Consider the following 21,209-nt stretch of genomic DNA (forward strand, 5'->3'; position numbering starts at 1 on the left):
TTGATTGATTTTCTAATGTTGAACCATCCTTGCATACCTGGTATGAATCCTACTTGGTCGTGGTTAAGCTGTAATGTTTAAAAGATTTACTTTATTCTCTATTTTTGTACAAATAAAGGAGTTGTTCCCACTACACACAGATGTATGTCCATGTACGATTTGCCTTTTCATAAACACGGCTGATTCATTATTGCACATACATGTACTTTTAGTAGAACTAACCCTTCTGATTGTCGTAAACAGCCCTAAAATCCTAATCAGGATATAAAATCATTAACACAAGTCCATGGTTTTATATTTCATAATAGATTTGTAGATGAGCTTTATTATTTAGGAAGAAAGCACATTATCTCAGCTATCTAAGTTGATGGAGGTGACATTTCTTCCAACAGGGGACGTGATCATCCTAGGAAAGCAAAGCGAGAACATTTCCCTTTCAGGCACAGAAAACAAAAGCTCAGATGGCTTTGCTGAACACTCATAAAAATGGATGGTGCTGCTTTCAAGCACCATTTATCAGGCTCACCTTTTAGAGGGCAGTCTCATTATCCACTCCGTATTCATTTAAGTGCTTAGAAGACTTGTCATAACCTGCACTCCGGCTTTGAAATGGGAAATCTCGACACGTCTCCATTCTGGCAGCTCATCTCCACTCTGAGTTTCCCAGGTCAGGAGCTGGGCCTTTCATTCAGCCCCAGTTCTGTCCCATCTTACCCCCTTTTCGTGCTGTTAGTTTTTACACCTTCCCATCTTTAAACCTGGCTTAGTCTAAAAGCTTCCTTTTTAATAAGCAATACCCCAGGAAAATACTGGGCACAGTACTAATGCATTAACACGTTTAATCACAGCGGGCGAATGAAGAGTGCTTGTCCCATTCAGATGGAGCTGGCTACATAGATTTCTGTGAGGTCAGAAAGCATTATGTAGACCTTAATTTTGTACTCAAGGTGCCTGCTTTCTGCCACTCGACGCTGGCTTTTTACACAGCAGAAATTACTCTGATCGTTTTTGTTTTTTCGTCTGTTTAACTATTGGGGTTTGGGGTAGACGGTCAGTGAAAAAGAGGAAGACCCTCAATGAGATGGATTGACACTGTGGCTGCAACCATGGGCTCAAGCATAACGATTGTGAGCATGACACAGGACTGGGCAGTGTTTTGTTCTGTTGTACATAGGGTCACTATGAGTCGGAACCAACTTGATGGCACCTAACAACAACAACAATTGAAGTTTGGGGTAGGAGAGAAAGCACTGAGAATATGTTTTTTCTTACTTGTGGTTACAAGCTCAGCTGCTAATCCAAAGGTCGTCTATTTGAATCCACCAGCCTATGGGGCAGTTCTACTCTGTCCTGTAGGGTCTCTGTGAGTCAGAATCAACTTGAAGGCAATGGGTTTTTTTTTTTTTTTTTTAAATGTATCTGAGAAATGGTAAGTTAAAACATGCTACTTATCTTTAAAAGTATATATACCATTTTTTCCTTTGCAAAAGTGAATTATTTATGATAACGTTTAGATACTAACCTTCCTCTTTTGAAGAAGTGGTGTCTAGCCTTCCTTTCTGAATGCACTTTTTCCTAATTCACCAGCGCTCCTTAGGAAATGAGAACAGTGTATAAATGAGCAGCTCTGGTGTCTCAATAAAGGCAGCTGGAATATCAGCATTAGCATCATGGTAACCTGCAGTGGTGCCTTGCCTGGCCACAGGTCACCTTTGTCATGACTGACAGGTACTCCCACTGAACGTCGGGCGATGCTCACAGCGTTCGCGTGGTTCTGTTCACACACGGGCTTTGGTGTTCCCTTGGAGGTGCGGTGAGCGCCGTTCACGTGGCCTGGCGTGACGTCTGTCTTTTCATTAGACGTGAGTGCATCCTCCACGTATTACACCCTCCTCAGGTCTTCTGTTGCTGTTGTTAGCTGCCATTGAGTTGGGCCCGACTCACGGTGACCCCACGCATAACAGAACAAAACATTGCCCAGTCCTGCACCATCCCCATGATCAGCTGTGGATCGGACCATTGTGACTGAGGATGATAGGGTTTATTGGCTGATTTTCGAAAGTACAGTAAAACTTGAGAAGGACGGAACGTGTGTAAGGTGGAAACTTGTCAGAGAAGGAAAGCTCAGATATTTTCCACTTAAAGGAGTGATAGAAAAGTGGTCAGACTGCACCCTGTCAAAGGCAGAGAGCTTCCGAGACCCAGAGAAACAAGGCGGTCCTGTCAAGTTCCAGCTCTCCTAGGTTCCACTGTAGATCACCAGGCTTTTCTTCCTAGTCTGGAAGCTCTGCTAAAATGTGTTCAGCATCACAGCAACACACAAGCCTCCCCTGACAGGTGGGTGGTAGCTATACATGAGGTGCCTTGGCCAGAATTTGAACCCGGGTCTTCTGCAGAGAAACTTAGAATTCTGCACTGAACCACTACTGTCTCATTTTTTTTTAAAGCTAAACAAAATAATAATGAAATAACTAAGATTTATTAAAAACTACATGCCAAGCACTCCATGTACAACTCTGTAGAGTTATGTAATACCTGTTTTGCAGATGAGAGATGTCAGACAGAGAGAGGCTAACTTAATTGGCCAAAGCCATGTGCAGCCGAGAAGCCCTTTTGATCACAGGTGGACCAAATCCAGAGCTGATGCTGATTCTCACTACAGTGTTGCTGATGCTCTTAGTACCATTGGAAGCCAACACTATTATAGAAATACACTGAAATGAAATGCCAACATTCTACTATAAAACGACCCATGTTATGATCATATGATTTTTAAAAAAATAATATTTTATTGTGTTTTTGGTGAAAGTTTGCATATTCAGTTAGGTTCCTGTTCAACAGTGACTACACAGATTGCTCAAAGACACTGGTTACGTTTTTCGCAATGGGTTAACATTCTGATTAATCCCCTCCTGGATGTTTCACTCCCAGTAATCTGGTTTCTCTGTCCCTTGACCCTTTTGTCTTTGCTTTAGAGTAAGTGTTGACCATGTGGTCTCATAAAGATGATTTTTTACAGGTGCACAGGACTCACTGGTAATAGTCTTTATTTTATGAGCCAAGCTGTTACTTATCTAAAAGGTGACCTCAGGGGGTAGTTCCAGTTCAAGGTTTATGGAGTACCTCAGGGCAACAGTCTTAAGGAATCCTCCAGTCTCAACCGGTCCCGTAAGTCTGGACGTTTTAAGAATTTTAGGTTCTGTCCCCCGTTTTTCTCCCCTTCTGTCAGGATCCATCTGTCGTGGCCCTCATCAGTGGGGTCGTTAGTGGTAGCCAGGTACCAGCTACTTCTGGTCTCAGGGTAGGTGAGGCTGTGGTTCATGTAGACTGTTGATGATCATATTAATTTTTAAGATAAACGACTTAAAAGAAGAGCCACACTTAATAATAGAATTAATAATTTCCATGGATAAGTTGATAAATAATCCCTGGATCGAAAACTGCAGCTGCAGAGGGAAGATCCCTCCCTTCCAGCAATCTTTCAGACGATTTGGTCTTCAGACTCTTCGTGGGAGCCTCAGTACACCTGGGAGGAAGTGCTCGCCCACCCTGTCAGAGATGCTAAATGCCAAGTCTTTCAAAGTCATGTTCCTAATTACTGGAATAAAAGCTTCCTATGACCTATACTCAGATTCTCTTGAAACAAAGAATTACTGACATTTCTCATAGGAAAAAAGCCTCAAAAGATTCGGTCGTATTTTTTTTTTATTATTTGTTTCTCTTTAATAGTGCTTGTATTCTCAATAGCCACATATACGTCTGTCCGTTTCACTTGCTGTTATCATTGACTTGTGTTAGAGTGCGTCAAAATCATTCACATTGTGCCCACGCGAAGCGTGGAAAGACGGAGATATGACAGGGTTAGCCGTGATAAACAGGCACTGAGTCAGTGATAGCATTAAAACTGGATTTGCCGAAAGAAAGAAGATATTAAAATGCCAGTGACGTTCAACAGCAGGACTTTATTTTTTATAATCCCGAAGACCATTTTCTTACAGATGGCTTTAGAAGTTGAACCCTAAGACGCCCTCGGCGCCCCGGTTTTTCCAAGTGCCGGCATTTGATGATAAGAATACGATGCTTCTCTTGTCCGGGTCCAGGAAAGAAGTGTTGTCAGTGATTTAGAGTCTGATTTATGCCTTGAGAGACGGGCTGCCACTCTCTGTGATTCCAGGGAAGCCCGCTATCAAGGAGCAATTTCCACAGAATTGAAAGTGGTGCGGGGTTATGAATAAAGTCGGAGCCACTGTGACCTTCCCTGTCAGATGATGAGGCTGTAAATATGTTGGTAATTCTGCGTTGTGTGAGTTCCTGTTCTTTTCCATCATTGCGGAGCTTCTGGGATGCCATAAATCGGTACCAGCAAAGCTAAAACAAAATTTTTATCATATAAAAAAAATTAAAAGGGCAGAAAATACAACGTACAAAGCCCAGGGATGCAGCCCCCTGGCGTGTTGTTTCTGAAGTACATCTGGAGGTACAGTGTCCAGTGCTAGAACCTTTATAATGGCCAAATAAATCTAAAACAATGCCTTGGTCACGTTTTGTCACTAATTTAAATGGAGAGAGTAAAGTGAGTTAATGCTTCCTACCCAAGATGCCAAATTCATTATGAACTAAGGCTCATTCTGGCTAAAGTGTCCTCAGTTTCAGTGGGCATAGTAAGTTCTGTCTTGGCGATCTTGTTACCTGTCTGAATTGGATTACCATTGGGGAATGTTTTTCTCACTTCCCCCTTCGCTTTCCCAAGCTGAGAGCTTAGGGAAAGAATAAAAATAAGAAGGGAAAAATCAGTCCAGAGAACCCCCAGAAAAGGGGGAAAAAAACAAGTAATTTTCTTTAGAAACAAAGAAAAAACTTGCCATTCTCCTCTGTTTTAAAAGGGATCCATGCACTCCTTTGAACAGGAGTTTAAAAAAAAAAAGTGCCTGTTGTTCTGTTTTATGGACACTTAAGGCAGCAGAAAGGGTTTCGTGAGGAGGAGGAGAAAGGCAGCGTGTACAGAGATAAAGCAGTCTGGACAGAGGCGCCTGGGAAGGGACGGGGAGACTGAGAGCATGTCAGCCATCTACTGCTGCGTAACAAATGACCCCACACCTGATGGTTGTAAAGAAGAGCAGACGCTGATCATGTCTAAGTTTCTGAGCCAGGAGTCGGGCTTGGTGTAAAGGTCAGCGCTCTGGCTGCAGACTCTGCTTCCCCCAGGTGCTGGCAGGTGGCGCTGGCTGTGGGGGCCTCTCTTCCACTCCGTACGGCCCCTCCACGGGGCTGCTTGAGTTACCCTCATGACAGACTATTTGGCTTCCCCCAGAGCAAGTTACCCAAAGCAGCTGCAGTATTTCCCATGATTCAGCCTCAGAAGTCACATCTACTCTTCTGCGGTGCCCTAGCGGTCACCCAGTTTGGACCTGCTCAGTGTGGGGCCTAAGTCCTAGAGGCAGGTCCACTGGGCGCTGTTTGGAGACTGTCCACCATGGGGACGTATGACAGAGAGGGAGGCAGCCATACCCAGTCACACAGACAGCTGCTGTCGGGTCGCCTGATTCATGACAACCGCACGCACAACAGAACGAAGTGTTGCCTGCTCCTGCGTCATCCTTGCCGTCACCGTCATGTTTGACTCCATTGTTGTGGCTCTTGCGTCACCCCATCTCACCTGGGGTCTCCCTCGCTGGCCCACCACGTCACCAAACACGATCTCCTCCTCCAGTGCTTGATCCCTCCTGATGACATGTCCAAAGCAAGCTGGTCGGACAGTGCTTTGTTGTGATCCACAGGTTTTCGCTGGCTAATTTTCGGAAGTAGATCGCCAAGCCTTTCTTCCTAGCCTGTCTTAGCCTGGAAGCTTCACTGAAATGTGTCCCCCCGGATGACCCGGGTGTTTGGAACACCGGTGGCATAGCTTCCAGCATCACGGCAGCATGCAGGCCGCCACAGTACGGCCAGCCGGTAGATGAGGTGGCCACAGACCTCACACACGTACAAACAGGAGAGGGGAGGACGAGGCAGCTCTGTCGAGTGTGAGGTGAGAGTGACTGCGTTGCCCAGCACAGGACTTGATATGTGACAGAAGTACAGGCTGCTCTGATACCCAGTGTTCCTCAAACCTCGTGTTTGTCATGGTTTAATTGTGCCTTCTTAAGACAGTCGCTTTTATGAACAGAAACAAAGCTAAGCTGCAAGAGAGTCCCTCCAGAAATCTCCCCGGAATTTTACCTCAGCGAATCTAAAACTTTACCCTCCCCCCAAAAAGGACCATTCTTTTACCTTTCTGATGTTAAAGGCTCTTAAAACAAAAAGAACAAACTCATTGCCGTGGAGTCAACTTTGACTCACAGGGACCCTTTAGCACAGAGTAGAACTTGCCCCGTAGGGAAGCAGACTGCCACGTTTTTCTCCTGGGGAGCAGCTGGTGGGTTGGAACTGCTGACCTCTTGGTGAGCAGCTGAGCGCTTAACCACGGTGCTACCAGGGCTCTTACGTACCTCACACGTTTTCCAACTATCAGAATATGACGACTGGCATGAAAGGTGTCTTCATTCCAACACTTCCTCCCTCCGTTTCCTTAACCGGGCCTTTCTTGTGGCCTCTTCCAGTCCCTCAAGGTTAGTGATCATGCTGGTTTTTGAAATCAGTGAGTGCAAAGCTGTTGTCCTTCCCCTTGTCCAGGAGCACTGACAGTGTCCCGTGAGTATTAGGAGCAGGAGTAAAACAAATGCTAGGCGCTGAGCCCTCGGTGAAGCCTGCTGGGCACCAGCCAAAGCCGCTCTAGGCCAGCAGCACCTCCCTGGGTGTGACGTAGGAGAATGAATAGGCCGTCCCAATCTTTCCACGGCCAGTCCACCTCAGCCTCACGTCCTCCCCTGACCCGTCCTACTGAGTGCAGCTTCCTGCATGACACAGAAGGGCAGGTGGCATTGAGGAGTGCAGTGTGATGAGGGGATGAGGGGCCAGGGCCAGGGAGAGCGGATGCCGCCCTTAGAGGAATTGGGAAAGCAATTGTAGTGTGTAGTAAGTGCAGCTGCAGGTGTGCAGTATGTACAGGTGTGCAATAAGTGCAGTAGGCACAGGTGTGCAGTAGGCCCAGGTGCGCAGTAGGCGCAGGTGTGCAGTAAGCGCAGGTGTGCAGTATGTACAAGTGTGCAGTAAGCGCAGTAGGTGCAGGTGTGCAGTATGTACAGGTGTGCAATAAGTGCAGTAAGCGCAGGTGTGCAGTAGGTACAGGTGTGCAGTAGGCGCAGGTGTGCAGTGTGCAGTAAGTGCAGGTGTGTAGTATGTACAGGTGTGCAATAACTGCAGTAGGTGCAGGTGCGCAGTAGGTGCAGGTGTGCAGCACAGGTGTGCAGCGCAGGTGCGCAGTAGGCGCAGGTGCGCAGTAGGCACAGGTGTGCAGTAGACGCAGGTGTGCAGCACAGGTGTGCAGTAGGCGCAGGTGTGCAGTAGGCGCAGGTGTGCAGTAGGTGCAGCAGCATGTAGGGGTGCACGCGCAGCACTCGCAGGGATTGGATAAGTGATGTCCGCCTCACACCGGCGCCAGCGCCTGCTCCGGGACTCTAGTACACTGAGTAGAAGGTGTATCTGCGTCCTTCCTGTGTTCGGCTGTGTCGTGAACAATCTTGTTGACTTGTCTGTGATGCCCACACTATGCTCTCAGTCTTTGTTTCTAGTGTTGCGACAACAGACGTACCACAAGTGGGTGGCTTTAAAGGAGATGGATGTATTTTCTCAGAGTTCAGGAGGCCAGAAGTCCTAATTCAGGGCACCAGCTCTAGGTCAGGCTCTGTCTGCCGGCTCTAGGGAAAGATCTATGTCTCTTTCAGTTTCTATTCCTCTGTCCTTGGCTGTCTTCACGTGGCATCTCTCTTCCCCAATCTGTGCTTCCTTGCCTCTGTGCCTAATCTCTTTGTATAGCTCACAGGTGGTCAGGTTAGGGCATACCCTACACTGATCTGGCCCTATTCCCAAATCGCATTACATCCACAGGTCTGTCTTTTTCTTTTTTTCACCCGTTGCCTTGAGAGTTGATTCTGACTCCTGGCAACCCGTGTGCTGCAGAGTAGAACTGCTCCATAGGGTTTTCAAGGCCGTCATCTTTCAGAAACAGATCACCAGGCCTTTCTTCCAAGGTACCTCTGGGTGGGTTTCAACCACCAACCTTTTGGTTAGTAGTTGAGCACTTAACCCTTTGCAACACCCAGAGGTTAGGATTCCAGCACATACTTTGGGAGATGCAATTCCATCCATAACACTGTTTTAGCATAAATCTTGGCCCATGTATTGAATTTAAGGATTTAGTGATTGTTACGGATGGAATTGTGTCCCCAAAAAATACATGTTGTAATTTGTAACCTGTATGACTGTAGTTATAATCCTATTTGGGAATGCACTGTCTTTGTTATATTAATGAGGCAGGATTAGTGTAGGGTCTATTTTGAGTCAATCTCTTTTGAGATATAAAAGAGATTAAACAAGCGAGCAAGCAGAGATGGTGAAGAGAGATGCCGAGCCACGTGAAGATCAAAAAAACAAGGACCTTCCTCCAGAGCCAACAGAGAGAGAAAGCCTTCCCCTAGAGCCAGCACCCTGAATTGGACTCTAGCCTCCTAAGCTGTGAGAAAATAAATTTCTGTTCGTTAAAGCCATCTACTTGTGGTGGTGTTTCTGTTATAGCAGCACTAGATGACTAAGACTGTGATGTCAATGAAATTCGAACACTGTCTTTCGAATTGCAACCATGTTTGTTATTTTGGCAAAACCACAATCTCGGGCGAGCTCCGTCTTCTCTCTCGGCCATTTCATAGCCGTTTGCCAAGTGGAGATGTCACACATGAGGCAGTGAGTTCCGGCCCCCGCTGAGGCCCTCTTTCAGTGTGCTGTTTGGCCAGCTCGGCTCTGCAGTCTAGACATGACCCTGTGTGCTGCCTTGGCATAACCGTGGGTATGACTTCCAGGCAGGTGCTGACTTTTAAATGTTACCTGAGATTTTCAATCCGCATTGCGGCTACCCTTCACTGAAGGACAATTTCACACTTTATCAAGGTTCTTAGATTTGTTAAATAACCACTATTGGAAGGGCAGACTGTGATTGATCTGTGTTACCTTCTTTGCCCTGTACACCTGCCTTTGACTTGAAGGATGGGGAAGAGCAGGAACCGAGGGTGGATGGAAGTCAATGACTAGTCCGCATGCCTCTGGCTTGCAGTAATGACATCCACCCTCGGGGAGGTTGTACGTCTGCCTGTGTCACAGCTCATACACACTCGTGCACGTATGAATTGAGAAACGGGACTGAACAGAAATCTTTTTACGTGGTTGTTCATTTTTAAGATGTCACAGAGGCTTGGTGTATAGGATGTAAGCATGACGTCGCTCTCCTTCACCATACAAAGCTAGATTTGCATATCTGTAAGCACAAAAACCGTTCGCATTTGGCTAAGCCCCTTTTTTGGAACGAGAGAAGAAAATGTTGATTGATCGTAGGCTAAGACCTATCTCTGACTTCTCAAGTCCACAAACTAGTTTATTCCCATACTGAAAATTTCAGGGTCGGTTGATTCTTAAAATAATGAGGAAGGTGATGAATACATAGCAGGGCTGGAATTGAAAGCGCACTATTGTGTCGTTTAAATCAGCGGATTTTATAGCAGCGGCTCTCTCCCTGGGGTAGTAAAACTTAGCCTGTGTGCATGCGGTTTCCTTTGCATTTCTGTATGGTCCAAGTTGAAGGGTCTTCCTCGGAGGAATTAATATCCACAAGTTGAAAAATGATTCCTTATTTTCGTCATCATCCTGACTAGATATTTTAATGTACTCATCGAATACATTAAATACACCAAACAGTTTAACATATTCAGCTGGCCACTGCCAGCCCACCAAGGAGACCAAAAGCAAGCTGAAAGAAGAAAGTCTTCAGTGAAAAGACAGGAATTAAGCGTGGTGGCGTTGTGTGCCGTCGAGCTGATTCTGACTCCTGGCAACCCCATGTGTGCCAGAGTAGAACTGCTCCATTGGGTTTTCTTGGCTGTGATCTTAACAGAAGCAGATCGCCAGGCCTTTTTCCCACAGAGCCACTGGGTGGGTTCAAACCACCAACCTTTCGGCCGGGCACTTAAGCCTTGTGCTATCAGGGCCCCTTAGGAATTAAGTGTAACCCACGGAAAATCAGACAGCCCGATAACGTTGCAGCCCTACTTTGATAAGTAATGAAGCCACGCTCTAAAAACAGGTCTCGTTAGCAGGAACACTGATTCCAGAGACAGGTGGGGAGGTCTGTGCAGGTGTGCCCTACTTATGACGGGGGACCCCAGGAGTACATTCCTTTCCGCAGGAAACTCGGACCTGGGTCCCCCTACATGGGAAACTGCACGCCTCCCTGTCATCTGGGCTGAAGCCAGAGCAGTTCTCAGGAAGGAGACCCTCTCCAGCCCCCTGGTCGGCTCCGTTAGTTCAAGGTGGCTAGGTTGCCTCTCCGGGATTCGCTCATTTGTGTTAGGTGTGGCATCCGTGGATGTTAATTTGTATCATATCTGACATCCGTATCTTCAGAGAGAATGATTTTTGTAATGCAGGGTGGAAGGAAGAAACTATACGGCGAGCTATGCAATGGAAATCAATTTAGGGAAGAATTCTGTACAAAGGAAAAAGGCAGCTCATGGCTTAAACAAACTGTGAACGAATTTTTTTGGTGGGAGGGGAGCCGAAGAAGGCTGTAAGGGCTGCTGAGACGCAGCTGCCCGCCTCCCTGAGTGGCACCACTCATCTGGTGTTGCCAAACCTCCCGCCACATTTAAGGACTGAGAAACTGCAAGGTCCTTGAGAGACATTTCTTTACATTAATATGCTTTCATTTTTAGAGTTTCCGGTTTACAGGAAAACTGCAGAAAGTACAGAGTCCCCACATGTCCCCTCCTGCCTACGCACCGTTTCTCCTGTTATTAACATCGCGCGTTCCTGTGCTACATTGTTCCAGCTGATGAACTAGTACTGATACGCTGTGTTAACTGACACCCATGGTTTACGCTGGGTTTGCTCTCTGTGCTGGCCAGCCCTGTGGGTACTGACAAATGCGTGATGTCAGGTGTCCACCACGACAGTGTCCTGCTGAGCCACTTCACTGCCACTCGGGATGGAGTCCGTCAGCACATCAGCACCTCTGGTCCAGGCAGCGGACCTCATTGATCAGATGATTGATTGATGATTGATTGGCTGACTGATGCTTCCATGTATCCCTGTACCACATTCCCCTTCTCCTCACCCTTCCCATGGGCAAACGTTTTAGCGTCTATAGAACATTTTTTATTAGGAAGAGCGTCCTACTGTGTTTGTATGTATTTTTATTATGTAAGTGGGTGCTGTAATTCATCTCATCCTGTTTCCCACCCTCTCACTGAGCATTGTCTTCAGTCCCCGAGTTTCTCTCTGTCCACTGAATCCGTTGCTTGGTGTGCATCCACCCTGTGTTGCCTCTCCTGTCTCCCAAGGATGGGCACCAAGTTCAAACTGTAGTTCATATTTCCTTTAAAAACGTGGTTTTATAGTCAGAAGGGAAGAAGCACGGTAGTTCCTCAGGGCAGACACTCTGTTTCCAGGTAGAGGCTCTTCTCATGGACCATCCCTTGTCATGGAGATGATAGATATACAATGTGGTGTGACATCAAGTCGGTTCTGACCCCAAGTGACACAGCAGAACTTCCCATAGGATTTCCTAGGCTGTCACCTTTATGGAAGCAGATCACCAAGTCTTTCTCCCTCGGAGCCACTGGGTAGGTTTGAACCACTGATCTTTCGGTTAGCAGCCAAGTGCTGAACCGTTTGCACCACCAGGGCTCCTTATGTAGAAGTAAGAATTGGCAGTAAGCTACCTTGTAAGCTGATTGTTAGGAGTATGACACAACGTGGAAGGTCCTGGGCTGGTGCCTGCCATGTCCAGCCACATCGGCAGTGGTACCGATGACCCTCCCTCCCTTCCCCTTCCTAATGGCGAGCCTTCTCTCCTGCAGGGCAAGCACAGACTGCACGTGGACACGGGCATGGAGGGTGACTGGTGCGGCCTCATTCCCGTCGGGCAGCCGTGCAGCCAGGTGACCACGACGGGCCTCAAGTGGAACCTCAGTAAGTACGGCCTGCCCAAAGGGGACTTCGTTTTCTTGTTTTTCAAATTTCTCTTGGGCATATATTCAGGAGTGGAATTGCTGGGTCAGGTGGTAAGTCTGTGTTTAACCTTCTGAGGAATGGCCAGCCCATTTTCTACAGCAGCTGTACCGTTTTTCATCCCCACCAGCAATGGATGAGGTTCTAATTTCTCCACATCACATGCCACCTGGGCCTTTTGGATTGCAGCTGGGATAGTGGCTCATTGCGGTTTTGACTTGCACTGCCCTGATGTTGAGTATCATTTTGTGCGCGTTGGTCGTTTGTGTATCTTCTTTAAAGAATGTCTCTTCAGATCCTTGGTCCATATGTTGATGGGTCATTTATCTTTTTATTGTTGAGTTGTATATTTTAGGTACGAGTCCTTTATCAGATATATGACTTGCAGATATTTTCCCACAGCTGTTGGCTTGTCTTTTCATTTTCTGAAATCTAATTAATTGATTTAATTTGGTGAAGTCCAATTCATCTTTTTTTCTTTTATGAATTGTGCTTTTTATGTCATATCTAAGAACTCTTTTCTCAGCCTTCTTCATGATTTTGCCTACTGGAAATTTATTTTTCCTGAGCAGTAGCTGTTCAAGTTCTTTTTATAGTTTAACCTCTGAGATTTTGTAATATTAGCTCTTTTTAAATTTTAAAATGGTTTCCAGTTCATATTAACCGTGTTAGATCCTGATTATACTAAAAGGGTCTGATTTGAAAAGAATGAAGAATGGGGTGGTCAGTCCACGAGACGGGTGCTGATAAAGAAACCGTCGGGCTCTGTGAGGGGGTCAGCTCTGGTCTCTTGACGAATGACGATAATTGAACCCCATAGCTTTGATTGAATGTCAAAGGGATCATCCCGCGGGCCAGCACCTGAGGTTGTAAAAAGTAAAACATGAAATCCTGTCTTTCTTTTATAATACATGTAACTGTCCGGTTCCCACAGGGATATAAGTCTATTTCAAGAAACAATTTGAAGATAAAAATATCTATATTTTTAAAAACCTTTCCTTTTTCCATGGCCATAAAGTTGTAAGTTTCCAAGTTGGGTCACCTGTTTGGTTTGTGGATGAGATGAGGTAGAGACGTTCCTGATCATCCGTTCTGCTGGACGTGCAGACCACCATCGGGGTTTCATAGCGAGTGTGTTTCCTGGCTGTCTCTTCTCTTCCCATGGCGTACGTGCGTCTTCCTGCTCTTCTTTACCAAAGCTGTGTCGTAAGTATGAGACAGTGAGAAGTGAAGTCCCCCAGATTTGTTCTTCAGAATTTTCATGGCTATTCCTGACTTTTTGCTCTTCTTTCTAAATATTAGAATTAGCTTGACAAGTTTCTCTCTCTCTCTCTCACACACACAGTTCCATTGAAATTTTAATTGGAATTGCATTCTATATATAGATTCATTTGGGGAGAGTAGAATAACTTGGGAAGAATTCATTTGTTTGGAGTTGGGTCTTCCTACCCATAAACATAACTTATCTCTCCATTTATTTAGAACTTTTTATTTGTTTTCAATAATTTTGTAATTTTCTCCATAAAGATCTTGTGTATCTTTTATAAGATTTATTTCTGGAAACCCTGTATTTTAGGTTACTATTGTAAATTATACCTTTTTTGAAAATTTACATGTCCTAACTCTGTTGCTGGTATATAGACATGCAATTGATTTTAGTATATTCTATTCAAGAACCCTGGTGGTGCAGTGGTTAAGCGCTCAGCTGATAACTCAAAGGTCAGAGGTTCAAACCCATCAACCGTTCTGTGGGAGAAAGATGTGGCAGTGTGCTCCCATAAAGATTACAGCCTAGGAAACCCTATTCTGTCTTATAGCGTTGTTACGAGTTGTAATCGACTTGAAGGCAGTGAGTATATTGGATTCATATGTAGCTGAGCCCTGTTATTATTTTTAAAAATGTGACTATGAATTCACTTGGGTTTTCTATAGATAATCTTGTTTCTGTTAGTAGTCAATCTTTCTTTCTTCTTTTGTCTTCGTTCTATAATAAATAGGGTTGTGTCCCCTTATGACTATCTGAAACAGAAGCTTTAAAAAAGGAACAGCTTTTCCTCATGTCACAAGTGCAGAGTTCGGCAGCCGCTGGCATTGGTTCAGTGGCTCTGGGCAAGGTTTCTGTGACTCTCTGAGCCTTTGCCTCAAAATCACGAGGTTGCTGTTGCAACTCCAGCCATTGTGCCTCCATCCAGCACTGGAGGGAGGAGGGAGAAGAAAGGGAGAAAGGGCAGTGCATGCAATCAGGGAGTACGCCCTAACGGCATTCCCAACATTCCGAGAAATTCTTCCTGCATCTCTTCTTTGGCGTCAGTGGCCAGCACAGTATCACACGGCCAGCCTAGCTGCAAGGGAGGCTGGAGTGTGCACTTTTATAACTAAGCAGCTGGGGGAAACGGTAGAGAGGGGAAAGAAAGAAGATAGGAAACAGAGCGAAGGGTAGGAAGTGGAAGGTGATTAGGAAGAAAAACCAAAGTTTTGAGAGACAGAATTTTTTTTTTTTAAATTTTTATTGTACTTCAGGTGAAGGCTTACAGAACAAATAGTTTCTCACAAAACAGTAGTACACATGTTGTTTTATGACATTGGTTAACAACCCCACAACATATTAACCCTCTAACTTCTCAACCTTTTTTTTTTTGGTGAAAATACACATAGCCAAACATACACCGTTTCAAAAATTTCTACATGCACAGTTCAGTGACATTGACTACGCTCTTCCAATTGTGCTGTTATTCTCACTTAAGATGAAGGCTTACAGAACAAAATAGTTTCTCATTTAACAGTTACTACAAATGTTGCTTGAGGGACAGAATTTTTAACTGCTTAAGAACAATATTAAATGGAGTTGCCGTCTTATTTGTAATACTCAGATTGAGACTGAAATCATATAATCGTGTTCCTTCTGTTGTTTCTTTAAAGAAATAAGTGAGAAAAGGAAATTACTTCTTCACATTGACTAAGAGAGACTCAAATCTCCTAACCTAGGTGAAAAAATGTTGAGAGAAAAAATCCTGAAAATTGTTCATCTCGATGGGAAATCTCTATTGTAATGAGCAGAGGCGTCGAGGTTTCCTGCAGAACGTCTATACAAGGGAACAGGACGTGTATCCATAAAGCATTATCCTTGCTAATAATGCCATTTCTGTGAGAAATACTCTTAATTCTCACTCTGGATAACTCACAGAGGAGCCCTGGTGGCGCAGACAGTTAAGTGCAACCGAAAGATTGTCAGTTCAAACCCACCCGTCGGATCCATGGGAGGAAGACCTCGCGATCTGCTCCCATAAAGAGGATAGCCAAGAAAACCCTGTGGGGCAGTTCTGCATGCCACATGGGGTCATTATAGTTGAAAATCAACTCAACAGCACCCAACAACAGCAGCATAACTCACACAGTGAGCTAGTCAGTTGTCAGGATTCGGCTGGAGTTACGTCCACTTAGCTCATAACCTGTCGTGAGCTGTTGCCACCAGTGGGCGAGATGGCTCACTGGTTCAGGTGGTGTTTGGTATTGTTTTAGTTGTTGCTTTTCCAGTCCAGTGCTCGTAAAGCCACCCTAGCCTGTGGGCTCGGTCTTTCCTGTCTGACGCAGGACAACGTCTTTTGCATCTTAAGTTTTCATAATCAGTGACCTGCTTTGGATTGAATAAAAATGTTTAAATAAAAACATGCATGAGAGATCAAAGCTGATCATAAGGATGGTAGTTTTTTTTTTGTGGACCTTGTCTTCTCCAAGGAAGATGTTAGCTGAGAATTTTCCACCCCAAAACCATTTTCTCAAGTTAACCAATTGGTGAGACGACCGTGTTTCCTCACATCTAAGATGCCATTGATTGTGAGGTGCATTATTATTCTATGTACACAAGAAAAAAAATACTACCAGTTATAACTGCAGAGGTGTGAGAAAAACGTGCGTGATAGAGCTGAAGAAATATGGTAGGTCAAATAGCATAGATTACACCCCTTTTAAGTCTGGAGGGAAAAATTGCAAGAGTCTTTGAAATCGGCAGACGGATTTCCTGACTCTCTTTCCAGTGGATGGTGGGGTGTGGTCTAGAGGACTCTTCCAGGTTATATCACTCTGTAGAGGACTTAGCCTTGACTTTGACTATTGCAACTCTGTGAAGTTGTAGAAGGAGCCCTGGTGGCACAGTCTTAAGTGCTCGACTGCTAACCAAAAGATCAGTGGTTCGAACCCACAAGCTGCTCCTTGGGAGAGAGATGTGGCAGTCTGCTTCCCTAAAAGATTACAGGCTTGGAAACCTTATGGGGCAGGTCTACTCTGTCCTGTAGTGTCACTGTGAGTCAGAATGGGTATGGGTGGTGTGTAGAGGGCTGATCATAACGGAAATGAGTCCTGTTCCTGTAAATGAGATTACCTTTTGTTCTGTGAAGATACAATGGAAAAATCGCTTTCTGGGAACGGCCAACTTCCCATCTATTATCAGACTGACTTCAGCATTCCTGATGGGCTGGATTGTGTCTGTCCATTGTGGTCTCTTTTGAACCAGTTTTCTCCCAACTTACTGCTTTTCTCACTAATTTATAACTTTTTAAAAGGCACATGTTTCTTTTATACTTGTATGGTCATTATGTTACCCGTTAAAAAAATCATCCTGTAACAAACCAAACTGAAAGGATTTAAAGGCTATTTAAAGGGTCACAAGCTGTTGTGGTCTTTGAACAAAATGCGTAACATGTTTTTGCAAAATGCCACTTAACTCCACTCTGTATGAAGTAGGTAAGAGGCGGCCCTGGGAAAAGAAGGCCTTGTCACTTGTGTGCTGGGGTTAGGTCTCTCGAGAGCCGTACAGCTCTCTGTCTGAGAGGGGCCCTGGCCATACTACCTTCCAGAGGCAGGAGAGGATTCTAACTCTCCTAGTGCACAGAGCTCCAAGGAACCACAGACACCCACGCTTAAGTCCAGGCGCTCGAGAGAAGTCTGGGAAGTCAGCCTGGGCAGGGAGAGCAAACCCAGGACCATCAATCTGGCAGACAGGGTGTGGAATCAGGGAGGACTCAGTGCAGGAGACCCCTGAGCGTGTCCTGATAGGATGCTATACACATAGATTTGGCCAGTCTGAGGCTGTCAGCCACACAACTGCCACTTTTGGCAAGTTCTGAATATCAGCAGTGAGGGATTGTTCAGGGGAAACCCAGAATTGACACCACGGGAAAGTCCAGGAGGGGTGGGTAGGGGGTGATACACAGTGAACAGTATCGCTCTGGTGAGAAAAATACAAGGAGGAACAAGATTGTGTTTAGATTGTTATTCTAGAGGATTTTAAACATTCTGTTTGTAAGTAAATACTAACTTTTAAGGCATGTAAGACTAATGGCACGTAGTCTACTACAAACTTGTATTAAATCTATGTTTCATTAACTCAGCTCAGAATCTGTTTCCTGAGTTGTAGGAGTCGAAGCAGACACGACTCATTTTTCTTCTCCTGGGTCTTTGCCCTTCGCTGATTCTGCTACACGTGCTGGGAGCCAGCGATAAGTCACCACAGGCCCTGTCCTCCCACCACCCGACAACACACATTCGGTAGGGTTGGGTCTGGACATTTAAATAGGAAAACAATTAGCTTGCATTTGTAGGGGTTGTGACAAATGGGAATTTGCACGGGGACGTATTTTTCATTGACCCGCATTCAAGAACACGGCTGTGGCTTGGGCCCCCTCTCAAGTTGCTGAAATGAGTTGATTTGCAGCATTTACGTGGGCAGGTTGACGGATGACGACAGCTTCTGGGCAGGCTCTGGAGTCCCCTTCCGTTTCTCCTCCTCCAGGTTTCATTTCATGCTGATTCAGACGTGGGCTCTGTGCGTTCAACCACGCCACTGATAGGGTGAGGCGAGAAAGCAATGGCTTTCGGTGATTACGTGAACGGTGGAGAAGAGAATCAAGGGTGCATGAGAACAGACTTTCAGTGAGGGCAAGCATACTGGGGATAATGTCCCTTGGGTCCAAACAATAGTACTTTGTATTTTGAATAGCACCTTCACACATCTCCCAGCTGTCTCTTCTCTACACTCGTCTTCATTCAGGTATAACATTGATCGTTAATCTTGTAGAATAAGTGTTGTTGTTGGGCGCTGTTGTTGATTCTGCCTCATACTGACCCCGTGTGACAGAGTAGAACTGCCCCACAGGGTCTTCTAGGCATAATCTTTACGGAAGTGTATAATCTAAAGCCAGAGGATCTCCACCCTCTTTCGCTAGTTCACTTCTGCTCTAACCATCTGGAAGAGGAAAGAAAATGTCTGTGCCACTCCCGTCCCTCTATGAGATGTGTACCTTGAGTTCCCATCAACAGTAGCAGAAAAATGTTTGTCAGTATTTAACTTCATTTAATAGTGCAGAGGAAACAAAGCCAATAAGGTTCAAGTTCTGACTCTGTAAGGAATGTATTATATGGTATTGGATTTATAGCTAATCAAAGAGGACGGGTCCATGACAGCTGAGGTTTCCTTCAGTTTGAAAACTCTTCTGTTGTTAATTGCCATTGAGTCGGCTCCAACTCATGGTGACCTTATGTATAAAAGAAAGAAGTGTTGCCTGGTCCTGTGCCATCTTTATGATCCTGGGTATGTTTGAGTCTATTGCTGTGGCCATTGTGTCAATCCATCTCACTGAGGGTTCCCCCGTTTTCTCTGACCCTCTACTTCAACAAACATGGTGTCCTGTTCTAGAGATTTGTCTTTCCCAATGACCTATTCAAAGTAAGCAAGCTGAAGTCTCACCATCCTCTCTTCTAAAGAGCATTCTGATTGTATTTGTTCAAAGACAGATTTGTTGGATCTTCTGGCAGTCCACAGTATCAACATTCTTTACCAACACCACAATTCAAATGCATCAGTTCTTCCCTCATCCTTTTTCATTGTTCAGCATTTGCATACATATAAGGCAGTTGAAAAGACCATGGCTTGTGTCAGGCACATCTTACTCATTAAAGTAGTATCTTTGCTTTTTAAAACTTTACAGAGATCTTTTGCAGCAGATTTGCCCAGTGCAATACTTTGATTTCTTAACTGTTGTTTCCATGGATGTTGATTGTTGATCCAAAGAGAATTAAGTCATTGACAACCTCAATTTTTTCTTCATTTATCATGGTGTTTATCAGTCCCATAGTGAGGATTTTCATTTTCTTCACTTTCAGGCATAATCTATATTGAAGGTTTTAATCTTTGACCTTCACCAGTAAGTGCTTCAAGTCGTCTTCATTTTCGGCAGGAACTGAAAACTATATTACTTAATTTTGCTGCCGATGACACAGAAACATGGATGAGTCCAGATAAATTCCAGAAGTGTGGGTTTTCAAGGAGACCTCCCTCTCCTTACGTCCCTATGTGGGGGCAATTAGAAGGTCCAGGAGAAGCAGTCATGGAGCCAGAGTCGGGGGCTTTTATCTGCAGGCTGTGTCAGGGTTGCAGCTGCTTGGTGCATACCCTTCTCATATTTTATGGGGTGTCATTCCCTGTGTGAAAGTGGCCTGGAAAACTGGGAAGGAAGATGTCCCAGGTCATCACCGCCATTTATAACCTCTTCAGAAGTTCATGGTAAGGATCAGACCGCAACCCATCCTATTCCTGATGACACGGAGCCGGAGCTCACCCGACTGTCACCAGTGAAGCACTCTGTGCTGAGGATTCAGTGGTAGAGCTGATCCCCCAGCAGTCCCAGGGCATCCTCCTGCGCTCGATGTCCTCGCCATTCACTGGCAGGCTTCACACTTGGGGAACCACGTTAGCCTTTTGCACTCAGCTGTTCTCTGGACCACGCCTGATCACAAATTAGCAATCTGTCTCTTTCAACTACCCATCCCTACGTTGGATTTCTCTGCCGTGAGTGTGCGTGTTTTCACAAATAATGTGTCTCAGCACACAGATGTACTTAGAAAGAAACTTGCAAAGCAAGAAAGCTTTCTGATTAAAGAGCTGCAGATGGTAGCCCACTTCTCTTGGTTGTTGGCGTCAGGTGCTGTTGAGCTGATTCTGGCGCATGTGAAAGACTGGAGCTGCCCATGGGGTTTTCCAGGCTGTAATCTTTACAGGAGCAGATCACCAGCTCTTTTGTCCCACGGAGTGGCTGGTGGATGTGAACCACTGACCTTTTGGTTAGCAGCCGAGCGCTTCATTGTGCCACCAGGGCTACTTCTTTTATTTGTAACCCTTATTGTTATTTTTTAAAATTTCTTTGCAGTGTTCCAGTGGCAAGCCTGCCAGGAGAAACAGGTGTCGGCAATTTAAATCTGACATACAATTAAAAAGTACAAGTTGAAACCAAAGCTGATTTTCCATAGATGAGGATAAAGAGGCTTTATTTCCTACTGTCCTGCATGCTACCTGCTGTTACCCTGTGGCTAAAATGGATAGTGCTCTGTAGATCCGCTGCTGGGGGGAAAACATCTGGTTTGTGCTTGCAGAACAAAGTGCAGGACAGAGGTGGTGGCCTCCCATCCCCCAGAATCACGGCTGCTGTAATATTGATGGAAACCAGGGCGCAGCTCTTCCCAACCTTCCTTTCACACACGTGCGCGGCTTTGAGCTGAATGGTCTCGACATCCTCTCAGCTTAGCACTAGTCCTTCTGTGCAATTTGTTCTCCCCTCCTGAGTCCGACACTCCCCCCTGCACTCCTGGAAACGCTCTCCCTTTAACAGGTCTGCCTGCCGACATTTTACTCATCATCTTCAAGGGCCGTGTCAAGTCCTGTCCTCCGGCACACAGGAAAAACTGCAAGCGTGGAGGGCTGGTGTCCAGGAAGCCTTTATGTCCAAGACACAGGATGCTCACTCATGGTGAAGGGTCAGAAGGAGCCGGGAAAGCCCAGAGATCTGGGGAGAGATGGATGATGTGAGGAGAGGATGGGTGGTGTGTCGACGTGACACCCTGAAGAGAGTGAAGATGGAGCTGGGGGTGGGTGGGGGTCAGAGACAGGGGTACTTCTCTGATGAGAAGTGGTGATGTGGTTTCTCCTCTCGAAAACTGAAATAATAATAGAGACGGTAATAACTACAGCTGTGCTGTAGGACTGTTGAAGGATTAAATCAGATAGTGTA

The 21,209-nt window shown here is 45.5% G+C and overlaps 1 protein-coding gene across 1 annotated transcript in view; it reads left to right on the plus strand.

Moving 5' to 3' along the window:
- TPK1 (thiamin pyrophosphokinase 1) overlaps nucleotides 1-21,209 on the plus strand; it is a 310,839-nt gene that overhangs the window by 204,510 nt on the left and 85,120 nt on the right. Inside the window, exon 6 of the mRNA XM_023736916.1 lies at nucleotides 12,000-12,111. Coding sequence (XP_023592684.1) covers nucleotides 12,000-12,111 — 112 coding nt within the window. The remainder of the gene's footprint in view (nucleotides 1-11,999; nucleotides 12,112-21,209) is intronic.

Source organism: Trichechus manatus, unplaced genomic scaffold (assembly GCF_000243295.1).
Source record: "Trichechus manatus latirostris isolate Lorelei unplaced genomic scaffold, TriManLat1.0 scaffold00093, whole genome shotgun sequence".
NCBI lineage: Eukaryota > Metazoa > Chordata > Mammalia > Sirenia > Trichechidae > Trichechus > Trichechus manatus.